Source organism: Triturus cristatus, chromosome 5_1 (genome assembly GCF_964204655.1).
Source record: "Triturus cristatus chromosome 5_1, aTriCri1.1, whole genome shotgun sequence".
Lineage (NCBI taxonomy): Eukaryota > Metazoa > Chordata > Amphibia > Caudata > Salamandridae > Triturus > Triturus cristatus.
In genome coordinates this window covers 125,111,215-125,136,064 of record NC_140587.1, presented here as the reverse complement: position 1 = coordinate 125,136,064, position 24,850 = coordinate 125,111,215, and the positions used below count along the sequence as shown (strand labels likewise).

General features: G+C 44.4%; 1 protein-coding gene across 1 annotated transcript in view; it reads left to right on the top strand.

The window, feature by feature from the left end:
- The window catches only part of LOC146830356 (uncharacterized), a 993,685-nt gene that overhangs the window by 37,081 nt on the left and 931,754 nt on the right, over window positions 1–24,850 (top strand). Inside the window, exon 2 of the mRNA XM_085603721.1 lies at window positions 6,154–6,267. Coding sequence (XP_085459847.1) covers window positions 6,234–6,267 — 34 coding nt within the window. The 5' untranslated portion in view covers window positions 6,154–6,233. The remainder of the gene's footprint in view (window positions 1–6,153; window positions 6,268–24,850) is intronic.

Below are 24,850 nucleotides of genomic sequence, written 5' to 3'. Positions count from 1 at the left end.
TACCAAATTTTGTCAGGTAGGTGTCGACCCGTATTTGCTTCTCAGGTGTCTCTAAGCTGTGAATCTCGTAGTGGCAGCAGGCCGACCCAAGTGTAATAGAGTATGAAAGTGCGTCTGGCACCCACAGTATCAGTGCTAACTAGCGTAAGTGGCGTGAATTCGTTTGGGGCTAGTGGATATGACGGAATCTAAGCAGGAAGGGCGCTTTGAAGGCGCTTGAGCACGAAGTGTTGAAAGTTAGAATTGGAAAGAAAATTGTTGTCTTCTACATCTGCCAAATCTTTCTCGCCTCAATACATATTTCACCCTTTTCACAGAAAATGAGAACTGGCAGGTGTGTCCCACTCTTCTCTATAATGAGATACCCTCTATTAGACAGGAAGTTTTAGGATTTGGGCAAAAATCTGTCAGAGGGTCTCTCATTTGCAGGGACTATTATAGGTGGAGCCCCACCATGGTTTTCGGAAGCAAGGTAACACACACACTAGTTAATATTTTCCAATGATTGGTTATTTACTATACATAATTAGACTACCAATGATATTTTTCAGAATGATGATCATTATTATAGAAATCTTAGCAGTCAGGGCAAATACTAGAAACACTCTAACCAATATCATCACACTATCCTACATCTTTAAGTCTAAACCCGATCTAATTTGCATCAGTATAATCAACCATACTATTACTTAATTGTAAAAGCTATCTATGGTTTATTATTCCATGCGTATGTATTTCCCACTTACTTAACCTTGCTGTTTGACCTGTTGTTGGAATTCGATCATTCAGCATGCGCCCTCACCAGCTGGTTCATAAGTGCTCCCCCACCCGATTCTGACATCAATTTATACCTTAGTCCCCAATGATTCCCTATGGAATGGTGTGGGGGGCCTCCTAATCAGATACTTCTGTAGACTTCAAGCAAAAATAGGGGATGCAACCAGGGGATTCAACGCCGCACATCCTGAAACAGTAACTAAAATAGACAAAAGAACAAGCAGAAAAACCGTTGCGCACCTCAATGGTCAGCTGCACATTGACCATACATTACATACATTGATAGTACGCGTACTTTCCTTTCGGCCACCAGACATTCTGGGAGATTGTAGGAAGCTGGCTCTTTATATACTATACCAAAGTAAGGTATAGTTTGCACAGAGTCCAGGGAGTCCCCAGTGGTACAGCGGAGGCTAAATTAGGACAGTACTAATAGCTCTCTTTGTGGTAATGCGGGCGAGCAGTTAGGCTTATCCAGAGGGTGTGTTAAGCATTTCTTGAATTCACTCACTCAAGAACTGATTACACACACTCAGAGACAGAATCCAGACCAATTTGGTAAGTATAAAAAAGGTAAACTTGTATTTTATTTCTAGAACCAAGCAGGCTTGCTACAGGCCCAAGGCCGTGGGGCAGTCGGGTGCAGGGATGTCTTCTGGTGTCTGGTTTTCTTACCAGCTCCAATTGCGGTCAGGGGGACCCTTCAGGTTGAGGCTGCAGGCATCGTCTCGAAGCTTGAGGGAGGTCGCGGATCACTAGGTCCCAGGTTAGGATTACTGGGGAGACCTCCTTGTGTTGTTGGGCCACTTGGGCCGTGAATCCTCTTCTTCTTCCTGGGTCAACATGGTTCTTCGTTTCTTCTTCTTTCATCCTCGAATCTGAGGACGCAAGGTTTAGGGTTGCCCCTAAATACTAGATTTAGGGACGTTACAGGGGTGTGCAGGTTGGGACCAATGGGTTCTTTCCTTGGGGTGGGTATACCCCCTATTATGCCACCCTCCAATGAGAGGGGGGCATGAGCCTCTTCCTGATTGGCTGGGTCTCCTCATCTTCAAGATGGAGGGGACTAAGATGTGTGCTTATCCTTGCCTCACCCACCTGAGTGACGGGGTTGGCAAAGGTGGGCACACCTCTCTTCCTAGCTTCCTACACAGGTTTGTTACTAAGATAAAGTCTATGTTCTCTCTTCTGGCTTGGGTTGTCATTCTTAAGATCATTACCCCACGTTCCTGAACTGAAGAAACACGTTCTGTAGGGTTTCCAGGTTCTGTCTCAAACGAAAGAACCAGGGAAACTGGCTGTTCAAAGAAGAAGCTAAAAGGTACTTTCTGTCAGGGGAAAGCAGTTAAAAGTAACCAAAACTCTGTTTGATAATTTTCATCCTTTATAGATATCATTGCATCTGGTATCCCAGCCTAATCTGCTGGCGTCCAACTGTTTGAAAATATCTGGAGCAGTGCCAAATAACATCCTGCCATTCCAGGCTTTCATGTGTGTTACCCACCATAGAACTGTCTCAGTCCACCTGAGATTTATCACTTTCGATTACGAAAGGCCCCTCCAGAGATGCTGTATTTTAAAGCTTTGTAAGGCTTTGTAATGATTTTCCCAGAAGCATTGCTAGGATTGAGGAGGCTAGAAGGTCCACAATCTCAGAGAGCGGTCAAAAGAACATTTGCTTTGAGCTCAATGGCGTCCTTCACTCCATCATAATGGCCAACCTCTTCATGTCCTTCAGTTGAATAGAAGCTGGCATATCATCTATCATGAATCCCAGAATCGTGTTGGCTGGGTGGATGTAAGGACTGACATTGGCATGTTGATGATAAAGCATGGAGTTATTTTACAACATGAAATTCATGTTCTCCCAATAAACTATTATCCTCACTCATCTCGCTCTCAACCACTCCACTACAGGTCTCATTAGTTGGGTGAAATACTATGGGGTGGTAGACCAGTAGGAAGGAAGGATAGGTTCAAACATCTCAGATGACCACCACAATTGGGAGAATTTGTGATGGGCCAGAAACTGTGATATATGCATCTCACATCTAGTCAGCATATCTAAAATCACAATAGAAGATCTTTGTAGACCGATCCATTCAGTTCTAAAATGTTAGTAGATTGCCCAGCTGATGAACTCAATTAGAGGTATGGCATAGCGAAAGCCTGTATCTCCAAATATTTTGCTGGGGAAACCCACCAGGTGCAAACATGTTGGTTGAACTAGCATGCTTCCTTAGAAGATCTTGAATATCTTGATAAAACTGTTTTCTTATTAGAAAAAAAGAAGTGCATGTTTTTCGTGAAACCATAAAATTTGATTTGAAAATGCCTTACTGTCAGGCAGTGTGAGTTAACGGCCCCAAATGTGAAGGAATTATTCCTTTCTTCCACCCAGAAGAATACAGGAGGGAAGGAGCGTGCTTACCTAAATATACTCTCTTGAGGCAACAGGAGCCACAGTAAAGTCTTTTGGGGTCATTGCTGTGCCCTGTTCTGGTTCGAATTGGGAAAAAGAATTGGAGCACGGGTTATTCCAATTAGTTTCCTTCAGAAGAATTGCAATCTCTGTAGGACATGTTGGAAACTACATTGATTTGAGCACACTTCCTAACTCCCAGCCTACAAAAAAAAACACTAGGAAGGAGTAAAGCTGGGTCTTGGAAAAGGAAATAAGCTTGCACACAAATCTTACCAGGTCTTTCACAAATAGAAGTCTGAAGAGATTACCATTCACAGCTGGGCCAGCCTCTGAAGAATCCAGCACGCTTCAAGTGAATTCAAATTAAAAACAAGCATTTGCAATGCAATCGGTCTCGCCTTTGGCACCCTATATGTATTTAGCTATGCAGCACATTAGCCTGGGTGTTGAAACATGGAGGGAAAGTAAGCACCAAACTGTGTGACACGCCAGGTCTGGGAACATAGGGAGAGAAATAATGCCTTTCAGCGGAAAATAGTATAGTCCAAAGCTCTGTTTTTAATGTAAAATCAGTGGTCATATCACTGAAAATACAAGATTTGAAAAAAATATGATTGTTTACTGGTGCGTGTGGAAGACAATTTCTATGGACTGGAATCTAGAGAATGCTAAAGTGATTCTGGTATTTTACTGACCTTTGCTGGTCGTTTTCTATCAAGAAAGTTAAATAGATGCAGGTGCCAGAAAAATTAAAAAAAGAAAGTCCCTCAGCAGAAAGCTATTCTGGTATCTTACTGACCTCTAATGGTCGTTTTCTATCAAGACAGTGAAATAGAGGCAGTTGAACAGAAGAAAAAATCCCTAAGCGGAAGCAGACAAGTCCTTGGGCTGATCTCCAGAGCCCACAAAGTACATATAAATATAAGTATATACTAAAGTATATACGAGAGGTCTCGAATACTCGGCCTAATGAGTCATCTTTCCGAAGGAATTCTGCATTTAGCATTGCAGATCGTGGTCTGCTGTCAAGGATTTTAGTCAGTGCCATGCCAAGGATTTTAATCAGTGTGCCCAACAAATTCAGCTCGTCAGCTTACTGGCTCAAGGGAGCCTTTTGAATAGAAAGGGGGTTGGGAACATACTGCCTCACATCCCAGCACAGTTCGCCCCTCTGCATCCTGGTAAATGCAGTACAAAATTAGTGCTTGCTTGAAATTTAGCTCAAAGTTGGTGCAGACATTGCTGTTTATCTCTAGACATGTGTTTCTGGGTTTCTGGGTTCAGCCCTTCATCAGTAGAGAGCAGCAGTTGTAGAAAGCAAAAGGAAAATCATCTGGGGTTGCTGGAAATGCTGCCAAAGTCCTCTCAGGTCACAGTACCACTCACAGACACACTAGTGCATCTCCAAAGCTCTCCTGCTTGATGGCTCAAGGGAGCCTTTTTAACAGAAAGGGGGTTAGGAGCAAACTGCCTCACATCCCAGCACAGTTCGCCCCTTTGCATCCTGGTAAATGTGAGGCAGTGTGCTCCCAATCCCCTTTAAATTCAGATGTTTATCTTGAGTGGCTTTCCAAGACCTGTTTACATCTCTTTATGTCATCATTAAAGTTGTCCAGAAAGGTGGACTTCCAGGATTCCAGGTCCAGGGATAGCAGCGGCTTTGCTGTGAAGTATGTTTTCCTCTTTTCCTTTGGTAGAAATGGTAACAGCTTAGCCAGGCCGGGTAACCCCTTCAATAGTTTACTCACAGGCATGAAAGCAGCAAAATCCGCAAACACAATCCGTGTGAACCTCTGTTGCATCAGTGGCCTCAGAAAGCCCTTGGTCTAAGGCATATGTCGTAGTCTCCACCTTGCAGTGACCTTCATGGAGACTAGTCTCTCCTCAATGAGCCATTATCTGAGGTTAGTTGAAAGAATGATATCCTGGATATAGATAAGGCAAAGCAGCAGGGAAATGTCATTACTTCCTTGAAGCTCACACAACAGATGGGTATAGGGAACACTGCCTGGTTTTGTCAGAGCAAGGCAAAGGCTTGTAAATATGGCTTTGAACTTGATCTTGCATGAGGTTTGCACAATGAATTCCACATGCACATTGGATTTTGCGCTGTCAGAATCGCATCAGTTCCCACAGGTTGCCTCCCTGCATTTGATGGTGGGCTGGACAGTAATCGGAACCTTGGCTGCTACCTGCACGTCTTGCTCCTCCACAAGCAGGTACGAAATGGCGGATCCGCACCGTAAATGAAATAGGACTGTCATACACCCTTGGAAAGTGCCTCCAGAACCCTCATGTCCTCCATCCAGCTTGTGAAGAGGATTGGCCTCAGCCATAACTACCACATGCGGCGGATGGGACGTAGAGGTGGAGACCATGAGCAGGAAGAAGCGGGGGCTGAGAGCAGCACTGATGTTCAATGTATGTGAGTTTGGAAAGAAACTACCCCGGCGGAGATGACATGCAAACCTCAAACTTACATCCTCCCATGCAAAGAGAAAACTAGATGCATCCATGCTGAGCAGCAAAAAAGGCGGAGGAGGAAGCCTGTTGCCCGACTATTTGGACTCTTTCTTTGACTGGCTGAGTTTAATCGAGTATGGGTATTAACAGTAAGACTTAAGGGTGTTGCTGTAATATGGGGTGCTAAGTTTAATAAAGAGACAATGAAGCTCATAGCCCTCGCCTCAGGTCCTGACATCAAATGTAGTGATGAAAGCAAAGTATTCGGAGGGTTACTTGAATTGATCTTAACCTCTGATTATCATTTTTAAGCAAACAAAATAATGGCCAGAATTGCATCCGAGAACAATGACCACCGCGGTGGCAGGTGTCCTCTCATCTCGGAAACAAGCTACACTTGATGCTTAGGGTGTTGATAGCATGACTTGATGTATACGTGATGTCATTGGATGTATATTGATAGGGTTCTCTTTGTTGTCTTTTTGCAGCATATTCCCTGGACTGCTATGCTTGCTCTGAAGCGAATCCCGCAAACTGTAAGGAAACCATCAAGTGTGCGTCTGACGAGATGTTCTGCATGACCAACTACACTGCCTTAGCAAGTAAGAGCGAGATGAGAGCAATGCTCACTTCTTTGAGCCTATTATGGGAAAAACGTTTCCGGAACTTTCCCTCCATGAATCATCTTTAATCTGGGGTTTGCTGTAGTGAAAAAGACATGCTTCCCCCGAAAGCCCTTAGTCCCTCTGAAGCCCTGGTGACCAAAGATCCAGGAGCCCACTAACATGTGCTTCGCAGATACTACAACACAATGACGTCATGGGGGAGGGGGAGAATATGAATGATTGTTTGAATCAGGACGTCCAATTCCCTCTAGGGGAGATCCCCGATCTTTAAAAGTTGCAGTTTTAAGAATGCGCAGGGCCTCTATTTCCAAACCTGTGACTCTAGCCCTACAAGTTTGTAGAGCCAAGGCCTAAGCTGCAGCCGGATGTGGCACTGAAATGTGGGGCATGGCCAATGTTACTACTCCGACGTTCAGTGGACACCACTTGTGTAAAATCAGTGTTAAATCCCCTCCAAAGCACCACTACTTCCCTTTCTATTGACTTTGGGCTAAAGAAGAGAGATCCTTTGGCTGTTCTCTGTCCCTCCAGAGCTAGGTGGTTTTAAAAATGATCTGCTAGAAGTGTTGAACCTGGACAGAAGTGTTTCTACACCTTGGTTACCCCACATGAAATGGTGGGTCACACAGCTAGGCTTAGAAGACGTACGGATTAATCATTTTACCCATTATAGGACCATGAGAGCGCAACTCAGGTTTATGTGCTAGAATGTTGTGCTGGCCTCTTTGTATCAGTCAGTCAAGATTGGCTCACTCACGGATAGATTTTTGGATCTTAAGCCATACCCAGCTTTTTACAAGTATTAGTATGGCATTTCCCTTCTATTGCTAGAAGTTCAGGTTCGGTACTTTGCTTGCAAATGTTTCTGTTACAAATTGGAATACTGGCAGCACCAATTCTGCCATTTGCTTATTGTGTCATTCTACATCGAAAACTAGAGAGCATATTTTATTCTTTTATTATGCAGTGAGTAGACAATGTGTGACAATCTGGACTAAGACTCCACCAAAAGACACTAAGGGCCTAATTATGACTACAGCAATCTGATGGACCGCCGTAGCCACAGTGGTGGTGCGAGCACCACCTTTCCGATCACCCTATTACAAGTTGGGCGGTCTGACTGCCACGTAACCTCTGCAACCGCCAGAGATCAGAGATCCCTGGGGGTGTTGTGGCGGTCTTGAGGCTGCAATATGCTTGGCGGTGCCGCTGCGGCAGATGTTGGGCCCCCCTATGTCCATACGCCCCAGTAACTGCACAGCATGTACTGCAGAGTCCATGCCGTGCAGGAACTGCCTTTGACTCTCCAGGTGTGGTGCCCTTTTTCAGAGGCACCACACCGTGGGACCGCCAAAGTAATACCTCCTAGACATGAGAAAACTCGTAATTTGGCGGGAGGTGTTCACATGGCTCTGGCGGTGTGGGAGTAGGGTGGCGGATGGGGTCCCACTCCCACAACTACAAAGTCATAATCGGGCTTTAGGAGTTTTAAAATTGCACTGCAGCAAAATTACTGTTTTCTGACTGAGCAAACCCTTGCTTTCAATTTGTCTTATGAGGAATCGTGAGCTCTACTTGCACATGTGATACGCTTCAGATTTTAATCACATGTGAGATTTTAGTGTTGTATGCTATATATGATTTTATATAATTTGGTACATTGTATTTCTATGTGTTTTATAGAGTTATACCACTAAATAAACAAGAGTGATTGTTGTTAAAAGTTTGATTTATTATTCTTAAGATAATGAAGTGATATAAACATTGGCTTTTGTGGTGTAAACCAATGCTTAAAATTCCAGAACGAATTTAGGGGCATATCAGCAACAACCGGCGATAATTATCGCTGAATGCACAGCGCTAGGATAATTATCGCCGGCTAGCGTGGATTTTTATCGCAACGCTTATCTCAAAAGCGATAAAAATCCTAGTGCTAACTGCCTAACGTGAGATTATCGCTGGAAACCAGCGATAATCTCACAAAATGTGGCGTTAGCTTGTTGATAGGGACTCACAAATTTAGCCATGATATCCACCTTCCATAGGATATCATGGCTAAGTCAGTCCTGAAGCAGGCGTAAGGAAAGTAGCGATAACAGGGATTATCGCTACTTTTCCTGCCGCTATGCTTCATAGCGTGGGGCTTGATGATAGGAGAAATGTTGCTTAGCGACATTTCTCCTGTCATGTCACGTCAGGAACGCCCACTTTGCATCTCATTAGAGATGCAAAGCTGGACGTTAAGAATAGGTGCGCTAAAGCAAGGTTTCACGCGTTAGCGTGACCTTGCTAATTCGGCTGAAAACGGCGGCAAAAGCGGCGATAATTTTCAATCGCCGCCTTGTAAATATGCCCCTTACATCGTTGATAAATGGAGCACAATTAATTTAGGTAAAGGTAACTTTGATTATTAACAGTGCTATGAAGTATTGAAAACTGCAGCAGAAAACACTGTATAAAACAAGTCATTGTTGAATGCTAACATAGCAAGCACAAGAAAAGGCACTTAAATGGGTGACATTTCAGTCTGATTACAGGTAGAGTATTAATGCAAACACACCATTGCGATACATTTTCTTTATTAATCCAACATAGAGATGACCACCTTTTGCTAATGCCCCATGCTACCTCCACAAGCTTAGTTTAGCGTATGCTCCTTTGTATCCCTGTTGGCAAACAGACAGCAGAACATTAATAAGAAAGAAAATGAGGTACCATAACCCCTTCTGTATTTGAATCCAATGTATTTAGGAGCGCCTGATTGCAAGAGCATTTTGTTTGTAAGAATGGAAAAAAAATGTAACTTCAGGGAATGTCTCGTCTGTCTTATACATCAATTCAACCTCTCTAGTTGCTCTTCAAACTCAATCAAATGCTCCCTTAAGGGAGCTCAGATCACCAGAAGAGCAAAAACACAAATCAGTTATCTATTCTTTGTTGTTTTTCAAATGTGCAGAGAACCAACAAGAGAGGAAGGGATCTACACGACTAGTCCCCTCAATGATTTATTCAAAATCAACAGAGCCAGTGTAAATTAAGTCAATAAAAGGGGGCACTACTAATAGGAAGAGCACTGGTCCACAAATTCCAAGCAAAACGATGTGTTGTTGAAAAGAGTGTAGACCTCAATGAAAATACCCATTTGGTATAAAAAGCCCTCACTCGCCAACCTGGTTGGTGACATGCTTCATCATCGGGCTCCACTGGGATGACCGAATGTCATCCCAGTGTGCTGCAACGCCAGGTTACTGCGGAGCGGGGTTCTTGTGTGGTGATAGTGAATTTAAAATATCCAATTAAGTCAAAAAATAAAACTTTAATAATTTTGCTAATTGGAAAAGACTAAAAGGGAGTGAAGGTCAAAAAATAGAAGACCTGGTTCACTCCACGGCGGTCAACATGTTTCTGCCTCTATGAGTGTTCGTCAGGCTTTCTTCAGGACCAGAGTGGATGTGCGAAGCCCCGGTGGTATGAACGCGCTAAGGTTCGCCCTACCGTGGACTGCTGTGTGAAAAATTATTTACAGTGAAAAAATCCGCCAAAATATATTTATTTATTCTGGGGGAGAGGAACGAGTTTATTCTGACAATGAGAAAGACATACAAACAAAAAAGACAAAACATAAGAAGAGTCATCAGTGTTTGTCGCAAACTCGTACTCTTATACTCTAGGGTTAAGAACAATGGTGCTCAGAGAACGAATGAGTGCCACTAGGTCTACCTCAGGTGCCAAAATGGTGAGAAAATGTGCACCTAGGTGTATCCAAGTATCAGTGTAGGATAAAGCCAATGGCTCGATATCCTATCGGATGTGACTAAAGTCAAATATCGGAACGCACGTGAAATATATGCGGCGTGCCACTCAAAGTACGGAGAAATAGGGAGGGCTAGGGATTGACTCAGCAGCCCCCGATGCTCAATGTACAAGAATTTAGGTAAAATCTTACAAAGAGGCCAATCCGTTTGATGCCTCAAGGATCCCGGGAGGGGGGTGGGAGCAAAATGGCACACCCTGCATAAAGAAGAAAGGAGATAAAAAGAGAAAGAAAAAGAGGGCGGGTCACTACCTCGAATGGAGAAGAGCGATCCCGCTTACCTTCTGGGGCAGGGAGCAGTGTGAATAACTTACGCCCTTGCTGCTCAGCACCCGTGTGTCACCTAAACAGCCTCTCGCTGCCGGGTCCGGATAGTGGTGATCCGTGACCGGAGGTGCGTATAAGAAGAGATTCGAAGAGTCCCCGGTTGGGCTGACAGTGAAAGCTTAGACGGGATTGGGCAGAATCACCAAACTCCGTTGTTGATTGGATGTGAGGACATCCAATGGGAATGTAGAAAAGAAAGGAGTCGTTCCTAGTACTGAACGACGCGTCAAGTAGAAACAAGGGGCACAATGCTTTATTGACAGGCTCCGTGTTGGACACTCATACAGCCAAAACAATCCACACGTTGAGCGTGCAGAGGGACTCGTTGTTAAAAACCTGACCACATATGGGTAAAGACAAAGTGCTGTGCAAATGTGCTGAAATGGATTGTTATGATGTTGGCTCTGCTCGAAGCAATTAATCGGCAAACTAGCGTGTTCAAGTGGTGTCTAACAAATGCGTAAGCAAATAAAGGACAGGGATCAGGAAAAAATGCTGTTACCCCAGATGTCTCAGATATAATATATGGTAATAATCCGAGCTATATTAATAAGCAGTGTATCAGAATAGCTGGGAACGCTTATTCGGCAAGATTGCATTATTCAATAATAGCCGATAGGGTCTCCGGTCACATAAGTACGTCAAGTGCAAAAGTCGACGCTACCCCTCCAGTTGACCATAAGTGGATTATAAAATGTTAGTCCAAGGTACATTATCATTTAAGCCATGAAGGTTCGTACCCAGACGGTAAACCCATCTCTGCTCTTTTTCAAAGAGTGTCTTGGGGATGTTTCTGCCTGTCGATATCTCTTCAATAACAGTCCATTTTAAGTCATTAGTTGTGTGGTTGACGGATAGAAAATGTTCGCTCAGTTTAGTGGTAGCACGTTTACACCTGACATTGCTCCTGTGCTCGCATATCCGGAGTTTGACCTTCCTCGTCGTCATCCCTACGTATCGTAGACCGCAAGGACATGTAATTAGGTAAATTACATTAGGTGTATTACAGTTCGTATGACCTCTTTGGGTCCAGACTTTGTTGGGTTCAAGATTAAGGGTTTTAGTGTGTGAGGTCAGATGGCATATGCTACAGTCAGAGCAAGGAAAATGTCCCGTTACCTTGGGGAGGCCCCATGCTTCAGTTATAGTTCTTTGTGAAGTGTCAGAAAGCATCAAAGGGCGTGTGTGTACGAGACTGTTGCGTAGGCTCTGAGCGCGTTTAAATGAAAAGAGCGTTTTTTCCCACTTGCGATTGATGCTGTTAATTATCCCCCAATGTTTGTTGATAGTTTTCTTCAGTTGGTTGGATAAGGTGCTATAGGTGGTAACACATGTTAGTGGAATGGAAGCAGTATCTTTCACATAGTCAGTTAGGAGTACATCCCTGGGTTGATTTCTCGCACGCTTATAGCTTCTGGAGAGGAGAGGGGAAGGGTACCCTCTGGCTATCAATTTGGTAGTCAGATCATGGTGGAGAGGTGTGGCTCACTGGTTAGGGGCGGCAGATCCGTAAGCAGAGAATCGGCCAGGGACCAGGGTTCAATTCCCGACGCGGCAGGGTCGTGGACCAGGGTCAAAACGGACTTGATAATTCTCGCCTCGGTACCTACTCTAACCAGGAACACACTCGGCAACTCTGGGCATTAGCTTGCCTCATCTCCACAACGGCCCCCCACATTCGCCGGGGATGCCTGGTTTCACCTTGGAGATACCCTGGAGGGACCATCTCACAGGGATAGCCAGGACGGGTTCCCCAGCGGTCTACAGCGCCAGGACGCCTCAGGGCAGCAGTGCGCTTTACAAGACACATACATTTACATTTACATCATGAGATTGGGCCTTGAAATCACTCAAGGCAGTGCAGTTCCGTCGTAGGCGGAGAAATTGTCCGTAGGGCAAATTCTGCCTCAGAGTGCGTGGATGGAAACTAGTGAAATCGAGGAGATTGTTCCTCGAAGTAGGCTTGTAATAAGTCCTAGTCTGAAGCGAGCCTTGTGTCTTAGTGATCACTACATCCAGGAATACAACTTCAGAATGGTCATAGGTGTATGTGAAGTTCAGGTTTGGATTCAGGGTATTGATCCACGTGAGGAAAGTCTGGAGGGCGTTGTTATTGCCATGCCAGATCAATAGCACATCGTCTATGTATCACTTCCATAAGCCTATGGAAGAACGATGTGGATTCGAAGCAGGGAGGATAAACTCTTGCTCAAAGGCATACACGTACAGTCCAGCCACACTGGGAGCAAAGGTACTCCCCATGGAAGTACCTGTGGATTGGAGATAGAGATGTCCCTGGTATTCAAAAAAATTCTTTTTTAAGGCCAAAGAGGCACATTGAATTATGAACTCCTTTGTAGTTCTATACTCCCAAGGAGTGGAGTCAAGAGATTCCTCCAGGACCCTGATGGTTTCGTCCTGGGGGATGCTCGTGTATAGACTTTCTATGTCTAATGTCACCAGTATGGTGTTTTCTGAGCATGTGATGTTGTTAAGTAGTTTCAGTAAGTCCTTAGTGTCCTTAAGGTAAGTAGTGGATTGTTGGACCAAAGGTTTCAGGAAGTGGTCGCAGAAACGTGATAGGGGTTCCAAAAGAGAGCCGATCCCCGAGACTATGGGACGTCCAGGGGGAGGGAATCTCTCTTTATGGATCTTTGGGAGTGTGTAAAAGTAAGGGATGTTGCCTGGGCCTTCGGTAAGGAATCGTGCTTCAGCCCTGGTGATGACACCTTGTGTCAGTGCATCTTCAACAAGACTCATGATCTGAACCTTTAGATCGCCGGAGGGATCATTAAGGAGTGGTGTATAATTCCGACGGTCGTTTAGCAGTCGGAGGCACTCTTGGTTGTAGTCGGCGGTGTTCAGTAATACAACTGCACCCCCCTTATCTGCAGGTTTTATGGTGAGATTGGGGTCCGCACGAAGAGAGGTGATGGCTCTGTATTCGTCTGCCCTCAGGTTCTTAAAGGTAGTGGGAATGTCTAAATTCTCAATTTCTGCAAACACAGCTCGTTCAAAAGTTGTGATTTCCACAGGGATGGTATGTGGAGGGGGGATAAACGTGGATAGTGGGCGTAGGGGGGTATCCCCTACGTCAGAATCAGCTTCGTCTATGGTGCGATCCTCGAAGAAAGCCTTCAGTTTCAACTTCCTGAAGAATGATGCAAGTTCACAATGAAGTCGGAATTTGTCGGGACGGGCTGATGGAACAAAGCCCAATCCCTTTTCTAGTATGGACCTCTCTTGATCTGTCAGTATTTTGTTCGATAGATTGACGATCAAGCTGTCGAGGTGCTCGGTCCCGCGGCCAATTGTTCCTGTGCTTGCTTGCTCCGGGTGTGATTGCCCACTGGGTCGTCTTGTACCCAGTGTACTCTTTGGTTGGACCCTCTCCGCCGACCTTTTCCCCTTTGGCCCCTTTCTAAAAAAGGGTTCTGTGTAAAGGGATTAGGAGGGTACATTGGGGACGCATATCCAGGATTCCAACCCAGATGTGGGTTAAATGGATAATGGAATTGCATGGGGTGTGGGTCCATAACCCCTTGTTGTGGGGGAAAGTTTGACCAAGGTGCTTGGTTAGAAGGGGGGCGTGTTCTTCCTCTTTGCTTGCCTCTTCTTGCTTGTCTGAAACTATTGTTGCTGGAGCCACTGCTGTTAGAAGAGTCGTCATCTGTGCCATAGGAGTTGGTTTCAGTTCTGCGTAAGGCAACGAAGGTAGGGTCAGCATAAGGGTAGATTTTATTAAATTCGAATTTTTTCAGGTCTTTCTGAAATTGATTCACCTTGCTTTGTGTGAGATTTTCTTTATATTCGTTGATGTCTTTGTTGAATTCGTCAAGTCGTTTTTTAAAACCCGTGAGTGTGGTTTTAAATTGTGTCTCTGTCTGAGTAATCTCGATCATAATTGCCTCAGACAGTCGGACGGCTGTTTTAATAATTAAGACTAGCCAGTCTCGAGTACAATGCCATGCTATCATTGCCCAATCTTTTCTGAAGGTGGCATCCTCCAGAAAGATACGTGGAGCATTGGTTACTAGTAGGCCCCTTGGGGCTGTATTGGTCCTTAAGTATTCCGTTAGGATTGTGCCATGAAGTATCGTGCGAATCCGAATTTTCTTTAACTCAGAGAGTTGTTCCCATTCGCTTGCATATGTTACTGTTTGCGATATGGAGGGGTCTGCAAATAATGAGGGGCGTGCTAAAATAGCATCCACCTCAGAATCTGAGAAAGTAAGACCGAGGGAGGCCATAATGACAAGAAAGAGGAGAGTCCCGGGAAGAAGGAAAAAACCACCACCTGAGGTCAGGGGGGCAAATAGTCTCTCACAGCTGTGCGCTGCTGAACTACAGAGAACCAACAAGAGAGGAAGGGATCTACACGACTAGTCCCCTCAATGATTTATTCAAAATCAACAGAGCCAGAGTAAATTAAGTCAATAAAAGGGGGCACTACTAATAGGAAGAGCACTGGTCCACAAATTCCAAGCAAAACGATGTGTTGTTGAAAAGAGTGTAGACCTCAATGAAAATACCCATTTGGTATAAAAAGCCCTCACTCGCCAACCTGGTTGGTGACATGCTTCATCATCGGGCTCCACTGGGATGACCGAATGTCATCCCAGTGTGCTGCAACGCCAGGTTACTGCGGAGCGGGGTTCTTGTGTGGTGATAGTGAATTTAAAATATCCAATTAAGTCAAAAAATAAAACTTTAATAATTTTGCTAATTGGAAAATACTAAAAGGGAGTGAAGGTCAAAAAATAGAAGACCTGGTTCACTCCACGGCGGTCAACATGTTTCTGCCTCTATGAGTGTTCGTCAGGCTTTCTTCAGGACCAGAGTGGATGTGCGGAGCCCCGGTGGTATGAACGCGCTAAGGTTCACCCTACCGTGGACTGCTGTGTGAAAAATTATTTACAGTGAAAAAATCCGCCAAAATATATTTATTTATTCTGGGGGAGAGGAACGAGTTTATTCTGACAATGAGAAAGACATACAAACAAAAAAGACAAAACATAAGAAGAGTCATCAGTGTTTGTCGCAAACTCGTACTCTTATACTCTAGGGTTAAGAACAATGGTGCTCAGAGAACGAATGAGTGCCACTAGGTCTACCTCAGGTGCCAAAATGGTGAGAAAATGTGCACCTAGGTGTATCCAAGTATCAGTGTAGGATAAAGCCAATGGCTCGATATCCTATCGGATGTGACTAAAGTCAAATATCGGAACGCACGTGAAATATATGCGGCGTGCCACTCAAAGTACGGAGAAATAGGGAGGGCTAGGGATTGACTCAGCAGCCCCCGATGCTCAATGTACAAGAATTTAGGTAAAATCTTACCAAGAGGCCAATCCGTTTGATGCCTCAAGGATCCCGGGAGGGGGGTGGGAGCAAAATGGCACACCCTGCATAAAGAAGAAAGGAGATAAAAAGAGAAAGAAAAAGAGGGCGGGTCACTACCTCGAATGGAGAAGAGCGATCCCGCTTACCTTCTGGGGCAGGGAGCAGTGTGAATAACTTACGCCCTTGCTGCTCAGCACCCGTGTGTCACCTAAACAGCCTCTCGCTGCCGGGTCCGGATAGTGGTGATCCGTGACCGGAGGTGCGTATAAGAAGAGATTCGAAGAGTCCCCGGTTGGGCTGACAGTGAAAGCTTAGACGGGATTGGGCAGAATCACCAAACTCCGTTGTTGATTGGATGTGAGGACATCCAATGGGAATGTAGAAAAGAAAGTAGTCGTTCCTAGTACTGAACGACGCGTCAAGTAGAATAAAGGGGCACAATGCTTTATTGACAGGCTCCGTGTTGGACACTCATACAGCCAAAACAATCCACACGTTGAGCGTGCAGAGGGACTCGTTGTTAAAAACCTGACCACATATGGGTAAAGACAAAGTGCTGTGCAAATGTGCTGAAATGGAGTGTTATGATGTTGGTTCTGCTCGAAGCAATTAATCGGCAAACTAGCGTGTTCAAGTGGTGCCTAACAAATGCGTAAGCAAATAAAGGACAGGGATCAGGAAAAAATGCTGTTACCCCAGATGTCTCAGATATAATATATGGTAATAATCCGAGCTATATTAATAAGCAGTGTATCAGAATAGCTGGGAACGCTTATTCGGCAAGATTGCATTATTCAATAATAGCCGATAGGGTCTCCGGTCACATAAGTACGTCAAGTGCAAAAGTCGACGCTACCCCTCCAGTTGACCATAAGTGGATTATAAAATGTTAGTCCAAGGTACATTATCATTTAAGCCATGAAGGTTCGTACCCAGACGGTAAACCCATCTCTGCTCTTTTTCAAAGAGTGTCTTGGGGATGTTTCTGCCTGTCGATATCTCTTCAATAACAGTCCATTTTAAGTCATTAGTTGTGTGGTTGACGGATAGAAAATGTTCGCTCAGTTTAGTGGTAGCACGTTTACACCTGACATTGCTCCTGTGCTCGCATATCCGGAGTTTGACCTTCCTCGTCGTCATCCCTACGTATCGTAGACCGCAAGGACATGTAATTAGGTAAATTACATTAGGTGTATTACAGTTCGTATGACCTCTTTGGGTCCAGACTTTGTTGGGTTCAAGATTAAGGGTTTTAGTGTGTGAGGTCAGATGGCATATGCTACAGTCAGAGCAAGGAAAATGTCCCGTTACCTTGGGGAGGCCCCATGCTTCAGTTATAGTTCTTTGTGAAGTGTCAGAAAGCATCAAAGGGCGTGTGTGTACGAGACTGTTGCGTAGGCTCTGAGCGCGTTTAAATGAAAAGAGCGGTTTTTCCCACTTGCGATTGATGCTGTTAATTATCCCCCAATGTTTGTTGATAGTTTTCTTCAGTTGGTTGGATAAGGTGCTATAGGTGGTAACACATGTTAGTGGAATGGAAGCAGTATCTTTCACATAGTCAGTTAGGAGTACATCCCTGGGTTGATTTCTCGCACGCTTATAGCTTCTGGAGAGGAGAGGGGAAGGGTACCCTCTGGCTATCAATTTGGTAGTCAGATCATGAGATTGGGCCTTGAAATCACTCAAGGCAGTGCAGTTCCGTCGTAGGCGGAGAAATTGTCCGTAGGGCAAATTCTCCCTCAGAGTGCGTGGATGGAAACTAGTGAAATCGAAGAGATTGTTCCTCGAAGTAGGCTTGTAATAAGTCCTAGTCTGAAGCGAGCCTTGTGTCTTAGTGATCACTACATCCAGGAATACAACTTCAGAATGGTCATAGGTGTATGTGAAGTTCAGGTTTGGATTCAGGGTATTGATCCACGTGAGGAAAATGTCCAAAGCTAGAGCAAATCTACATTAAATTGAGTAGGATTAACCATTGTCCTGTGGCTCAAGTTTGGGCTAGATATGTGCAGTAGTTGTTGAGCAAATAATCATACGTGACTGAATTAAAAATGCTGTTTATGGCCTCTTATTAGCAAATTCGTTTCATTGGCTAATCTCCACATAATTTTGGATGACAAAGGGTAGGTGCAATTGAAGTTGGAATGTGTGTTGCAAACTCATCAAATGGGGGTACATTAATTACCAATTATAACTTACTCTGGAGCATATTAATGCCCCTGAACCGTCGTAGCAATGAATTAATACATTATCGGGGATATTCTCAAAGAAGTGGCGGTGAGAGGCGTTAGCCTCCTTGGTTTAACGCCTCTCACCACCACTTCGGAAACGCGAGGCTGCACCCTTTTCTCAAGAATGTGGTGTAGGCTGGTGTTTCCCCCTGCGATGGCGCTAAGTTTCTCGATTTAGCGCCAACGCAGACATCCTTGCAACAGAGTGCAAGGGTGTCTGTGTGTAGGGGAGGGTTGTTAATGTACAGGAAGGTGCCCCTTTGGGCATGTAAACAATGGTAAACTACCATTTTGTAACTTTCATGTGTGCTGCTTCGTGCACACATCTAGGTTACAAATTTGAATTTTTAAAAAGGTTTTTTGATGTACAGGAAGGGACACCTTCCTGTACATAAACAAACCATGGCATTTTGCTTTTTCCATATGAGTTGCACAAGGCAGCACACATGGAAAAAGCAAAAACGTGGAGAGCTAAAGCATTTCTCCCCGTTTTGCCACCTTAAGACCAGGATTTTCCTGGTCTTAAGTTCGACTCTGCCACCTATTATTGCCTCCCTTGATAATAGGTGGCAGCGTCGATCAAAATGGGTTGTTGCGGGGGAACGCCCACCGTCAGAAAAAGTGACGTTCCTGTGGCGATAGGGGCTTGAGAATATGCCCATATGTTTCATGCTTGACTACTAGCACATCAAAGCATAACCAGATTATGTGGCAAGGGCTTGCAAATTATGCAGAATACGATGTGATCAAATGCAAAGTTTGCATGTAATCGTGTCCTTGCAAAATTCAAAGGCTAACAGAACTAAAGCGATCATCCTTTTTCAGTCAACCAGGCTTTTCCTCATGTGAGCTCATTATTGCTACTGGAGCAAAAACCAGACTCTAAATTCAAATATAAACATTTTTCTTTTAAAAATTAGCCAAAAGTTACTTTGCAGATTTCGGTTTCACAAGGATGAAGTACATCAAATGTTGTCTCCTTTTATTACAAGTTCGAGTTTAAATTCATCCAGTGTTTTTTCATGCTTTCGGGTCACATTTATGTGCCTTCCATTCTTAGACTAATCTGTAAATGAGTTTCGTGATTGTTGTTAGGTGCGAATTATGCAGGTTTCATTAAATTAGGCATAAAACAGAAAATCAAATTATGCTGCTTATCATGTTTTTCGTTTTGGGTTTAGACTGTGTTTTTTATGTTCAGCGCCAGGAGCTAACTACTAATGTCAAGTAACAAACATACCTATTGAGCAGTATTGCACATTTCATATTTTTTATGTGTGTCTCAATAGGATTCACTTTGGAATTCAAGCCATCAGGCCTTAATGAGGGATGACATTTAGGTGTGATTTTTCTAATCTCTGACTGATCTCAGCCACTTTTAAACAGTGAAATAGAAACCGTTTACTGGGGAAAAAAAGATCATTGTCAAGATAAAGAGAGAAAAACTTTTTGCACCTAATTTAATTACATTTTTTTAAGTGTATGTTTGTGTCTTAAATATGAACACCGTCTTGGCAACATTGCTACCTCTGTATGTTCAAATCTTTTTATTAAGGGTTTTCATTTGATCTACCATAGGAACATACTGTTGTGTGTAGATTTAGATTCCGTATAAGGCTTCCTGATTCATGCCCTTATATAGGTACAATTCATATTGCCCTTATTTAGGCATAGAAAATCCAGCCCTTATTTAGGCATTGTCCATGCTAACCAAATACAGGCATGGTCTCCTACATCCGTCCATCCACGTCACAACGAGTTCTTGGAAAACCGGACTCTTAAGCCTTTAGGAATTTCCCTTGCTTGGATATTGATTTCTCCAAGAACTCATTTAGTATGCATGAACATCTATTCCTTAGGGGTTCATTCATGACGTTCCGATGCCGACTTTTACGTCAATACAGGCATTCCTAAACACCTTCAAGGTATAAATATACCTGCACTTGCCCTGGCAAACCATGGTTCCGGCACGATCCAGCTCGACTGCCTACTTGCAATTCGCCACGGCAAGTTTGGAAGGAAATCGAGCTCCAGCCTGACGCACTGACCAGACGCTGTCATCCTCTTCGCAGAGAATCCAGCTCCAGTGTTTCTGACTCCCCTTGCGGGGTATTAGATATCGAGTCCCGGAAAAGAGATTCCAACCTTCCACATTCTAAGGTATGGAGCAGACTAGAACTTAGAGAAACGTTTGGAAACTCTTGGCAAAACTAAAACTATAGCTATAGTTAGTTATACTTAAGAAAACAGCACCTACTTCTTACCTCATACTACACTTAGGTTAGGTACTCTGGGATACAACAATTTAGAAGCATCAGATGAGTATCCACATTTTAGCCTGCATTATGTATGTATTTTATAAATGTATGTCATAGCTACAAACCATGCTATTGCAGCATTATTTTATCTTACTGCTAACACTGTACATATTGTACTTCGCAGCCTGTCTTACGATTGTAGCAGTTCATATCTCTTGCGTGAGAAATAAGACTGTTCAATAAACCCTTTTTATTAAAACCGCCCGTCTCTCTACTTCTGTGCAACTCTGTAGAAACAAAGCATACACGATTGACTGAGTGAAACTGTTATCTATTGTTTCCACGGTTCTGAGATTGTTCCGACTCTAAGGGAAACAAAGTTGTCATGTTTATGCGGTTGTCAGAAACTAATCCCTTCTTGTTTATCCGAGAAGTTTCTAGTGACCTCTGAGTTAGCTGGCACACACAAGTAATTAAGCTTAATGTACTCGATAGAGACATACTGATCTCGGTCCTATGTCAAATCTATAGTGTATATTATTCAAATGCGCAGAGCCTATCAGGGGTATAGGAACTATATTACAATACAAGGTATCATTAATCAGGGGTTGTAACATGTTGATTCAAAGAATAAAAGAAAAACAATATTGTCATTGACATTATATTTCGGCTGCCAAGCCTCTGGATATCTTACATCACCATAGAGGAATAATTAAAAACCAAATACATAATAACCGATTCAGCCTCCTGCCTTCACCAAACTTGTACCCCAAAAATGAGGAGCAAAAATGAAAACGAAGGAACAACTAGGGAAGATGGGTACTGCAAAGGGTAGAAATGTACACTACTGGAGGCAGCACACGGCCGGGGAGTATAGGGGGACACGCTTCGAACCCGAGGGGTTGAGTCTGTGTCATAAAGGGGGTGTAGCATTGAATGGGGCCTCTCTCCTGTGACTCTCTTGAAAAGAAGAAACTGTATTGAGAGGGATATAGCTAATCCCACGAAGAATGACTCGCAGTTGAGTTAAAAAGTTGGAGAGCTCCAGTATCGATATATAATCATTGAGCTGTTGCCAATAAACTATAACTTACTTTGCAGAGTAGGATGAATTGTGGGTTATCTGTGCCATTGGTAGTGTTTGCCAGAGTATATTAAACCACACTAAAATGGCTGGGGATTCTTTCGGAAGAGAGCGATGATTTGCATGGGCGCTCTAGATATATGGCGGATTGCCACCCAATCTCCATGTGTCGTGCCATTTAGAGCTGCCAGATGTAATCCCAGAACCAAAATGTTAGGATCATCTAGCATACGATATCCATGAGTCCCTGAGATCTCATTCCACATAGTTTAAATAACTACAAGGGACCACCATGTGTGTAACAAATTGCCTGTTGCCTTGTCGCAACGCCAGCATGTCGTGGATTTCAAGGGAAACATTCTGCCTAGTTGTTTGGGCATCAAGTATCACTGGCACATTGCTGGATAGGTTGATACTATATGGGAAATGTTTCTATATTTTAATTCTGTCTTGCCAAATACCTTCCCATTGTTTGCCCGGAATAGTTATCTTCAAGTCAGCCTCCAAGCGAGTTTCCTATAGATGTTTTGTAGGACTCAGGTTCTAGTATGGTGCATTAAGTTCTAGAGATGAGGCAATAAGTGGGTCATTTTTAGGTCTCGCCTACGTGGCGCGCATTCGCTGCATAGGAAAAAGACCTTTTAGAATGGATTCGATTTCGCCCTAAAAATGTGCACGCGTTGCATTGCTTTCAATGGCAACGCGTGCACGTTTGGCGATTCCCTTGCGGGAGCGAGCTTTGACACCATATGTCTGTAATTAACTTGCAAACATATGGTGCCCCTGCTCGCTCCCGCAAGGGAGGAAACCGGCGCAGGCCCCCTCTTCTCTCCCCTCCCCCTGCTGCCTCATTGTCATTAGCATGGCTTCGTGTCACTGTCAGAGTCCAGTTCTATACTCCCCTATAGCCCTCCGCCCACAGTAAGTGCAGAGGACTACAGTGCATGAGAGTGCAACGCACACTTTGGTCACTCCCTCTCTGCAGTGAAAATTGTCACTCCAGTGCGTGCTGCTTCTCCCCCTCTATCCGCCGCTCCCCCTCACGACTCCAACCACTGTTTCAGACACCTTTATTGGCTACTCCCCTGTCAGCTCCTCACTGCTACTCTCACATCACAAGCCACGCAGGTTCACAACTGACACTTCCCCTCTCCACTGAGTAGCCGTGCAACGCACGGACTGGCTTGGCATGCAGTCAGCGTGGAGATCCGCGCCACTGGCACACCTCCTGGCCAGGCAGCCCTGCTTCAGCCCCAAACCCACAATCTAGTAGGTGTCAACAGGTCAAAGCATCCAACAAATGCATATTCAAAACTTCAACTGTACGTAAAAAAACTTTAGAAAAATAAAATAAAAACGCAGCCAAATGACTAATGTGACTCCCCACATGCTACTTACACGATCATTCCGTCAATCCAGTTTAATTTCCGCGTTCCCTTGTTGATCTTTCCATGGATGTCATTTGTCGGTAATTTCAGCACTTTCAGGTCGCATAACTTCTGATCCCGCGTCAGAACATATTCTGGGAGTCAACCAGGAGTGGGTGGGTCTGGGACCGTGTAAGGTGACCTAGGATTGGATGATTTTTGACACCTCTGCCAATCCTATTGAACAGCACAGATGTCCGAAATAGTGATTGGCTGTGGGTGCCACACGTGCTTCTGTCCGAGCCCTCCTCCTACAGTCAGGACACGTCCATGCTGCCGGTTTCGAAGGCACGTGGTCTTTCTATAATTTGATGACATCCAGTACAATTAAGTGACAACAGTAGACTTCCCATTTATGTATGGTTCTGATTCGATTCTCGCTGTACTGCTACACTGATTGCCCCGGGATGTCCGAAGTCTGAGTACGGTGACCAACTGTCCGTAAATTTCACGGACGGTCCGTAAATTGGACCTCACGTCCGTTGTCCATGAGGATCCCTTTTACGGACGCCTTTTGTCTCTAATTTTGGGCCTTTTAGGGAACAGAGCTGTTCTCCTGGAAAGGCCTCAGCTCCATGATGGTGCACCTCGTGCTGTTCCTCTGAGCACAAGAGCAGCCCCACCTGCCCATTGTCATTCTGTGGGGGGCTGATTGCCACATACAGAATGACAATGGGTCAGTCTGGGCTGGCACAGCATGTAGTGGCCTCCTCCAGCCTCGGTCTAGGGCAGGGCTTTCTGTCACCTGGAAGTGCAAAAACGCCCATGCTGCTGCTAGGTGAGAATCCAGTTAATCGAAGGAAGGCAGTGAAAGAAGTTCAAAGGAAAGGATTTTAGTTCTTTCAGAGTCTCATCATTTTAGAACTGACGCATTTTCAATACTATATTCAAGGAAGCCATGGTTGCTGCTTTTTTATTTTATGCAACTAACAACCATTGACAAAGCCTATAGTTCTGGCTTGTTGTAGGTGGAATGTTACTTGTTCTAGGTGTACTGTTACTTCTTGTATTATATATCTGGATGCAATGACAGAAGCAACAAAAATACCAGTCGGGCGGCACATTATACTAAGCACAGATGTTTAGCTTAGGTGTTTTAATCCACACCCTTAATTACATCAAACACCCTTTTGGAGAGACGCCCCTAGTTTTTTCATCCCACTTAAAGCTCTGGAAACGACACCATGTCACAGTCACCCCACGTCCAGGCAATGTGCATCATGCATGACTCATGCCTTCCACTTTTTCAGATTGCCTATGTGCAGGGGCATAGTGAACCCTGCCCCACCTCACCCCTTACTTTAGGAACTACAGCGAGGGGGTAGTTCTTGATGGTTCTCTTCTCTCTGCAACTCTGCAAAGGCTCAGCTCACAATTATTGTGAAAAGGTGAGTGAGTAAGTAAGTAAGTGAAGGGATGGGTGGATGGATGGCTGGACGGATGAGTGAAAGGGTGGATGATGGGCGACTGAATGGATGAATGAGCGAAATGATGGATGGATTGATGAATTGATAAGTGAAAGGGTGGATTGATGAATTGATAAGTGAAAGGGTGAATGGATGGACGGATGAGTGAAAGGGTGGATGCAAGGCTGGATGAGTGAGTGAAAGGGCGGGTAGATGGACAATAGGATGGATAGATGAGTGAAGGAGTGAAAGGGGGGATGGATGAGAGAAAGGATGGATGGATGAGTGAAAGGATGGATGAGTGATCAGTTCAATGGATAGATTCATGAGTAGATGGATGGGTGGGTGGATGGAAGGATGGATGGCTAAGTGAAAGGGGAATGGAGAGAGAACGGGAGGAGGGGTGAATGGATGACTGAACGGGTGGAAGGATGAGTGACTGGGTGGATGAATGAGTGAAATGATGGCTGGATGGGTAAATGGCTGGATAGATGAGTGTACGGATGGATAGGGTGAAAGGGTGGATGGATGGATAATGGATGGAGGAGTAAAAGGGTGGATGGAGGGATGGATGAGTGAAATGATGGATGGAAGGATATGTGATGGATAGGTTTGTAAATGGTTGAATATGGACATGGATGGGCACAGATGGAAGGACAGAATGAATGG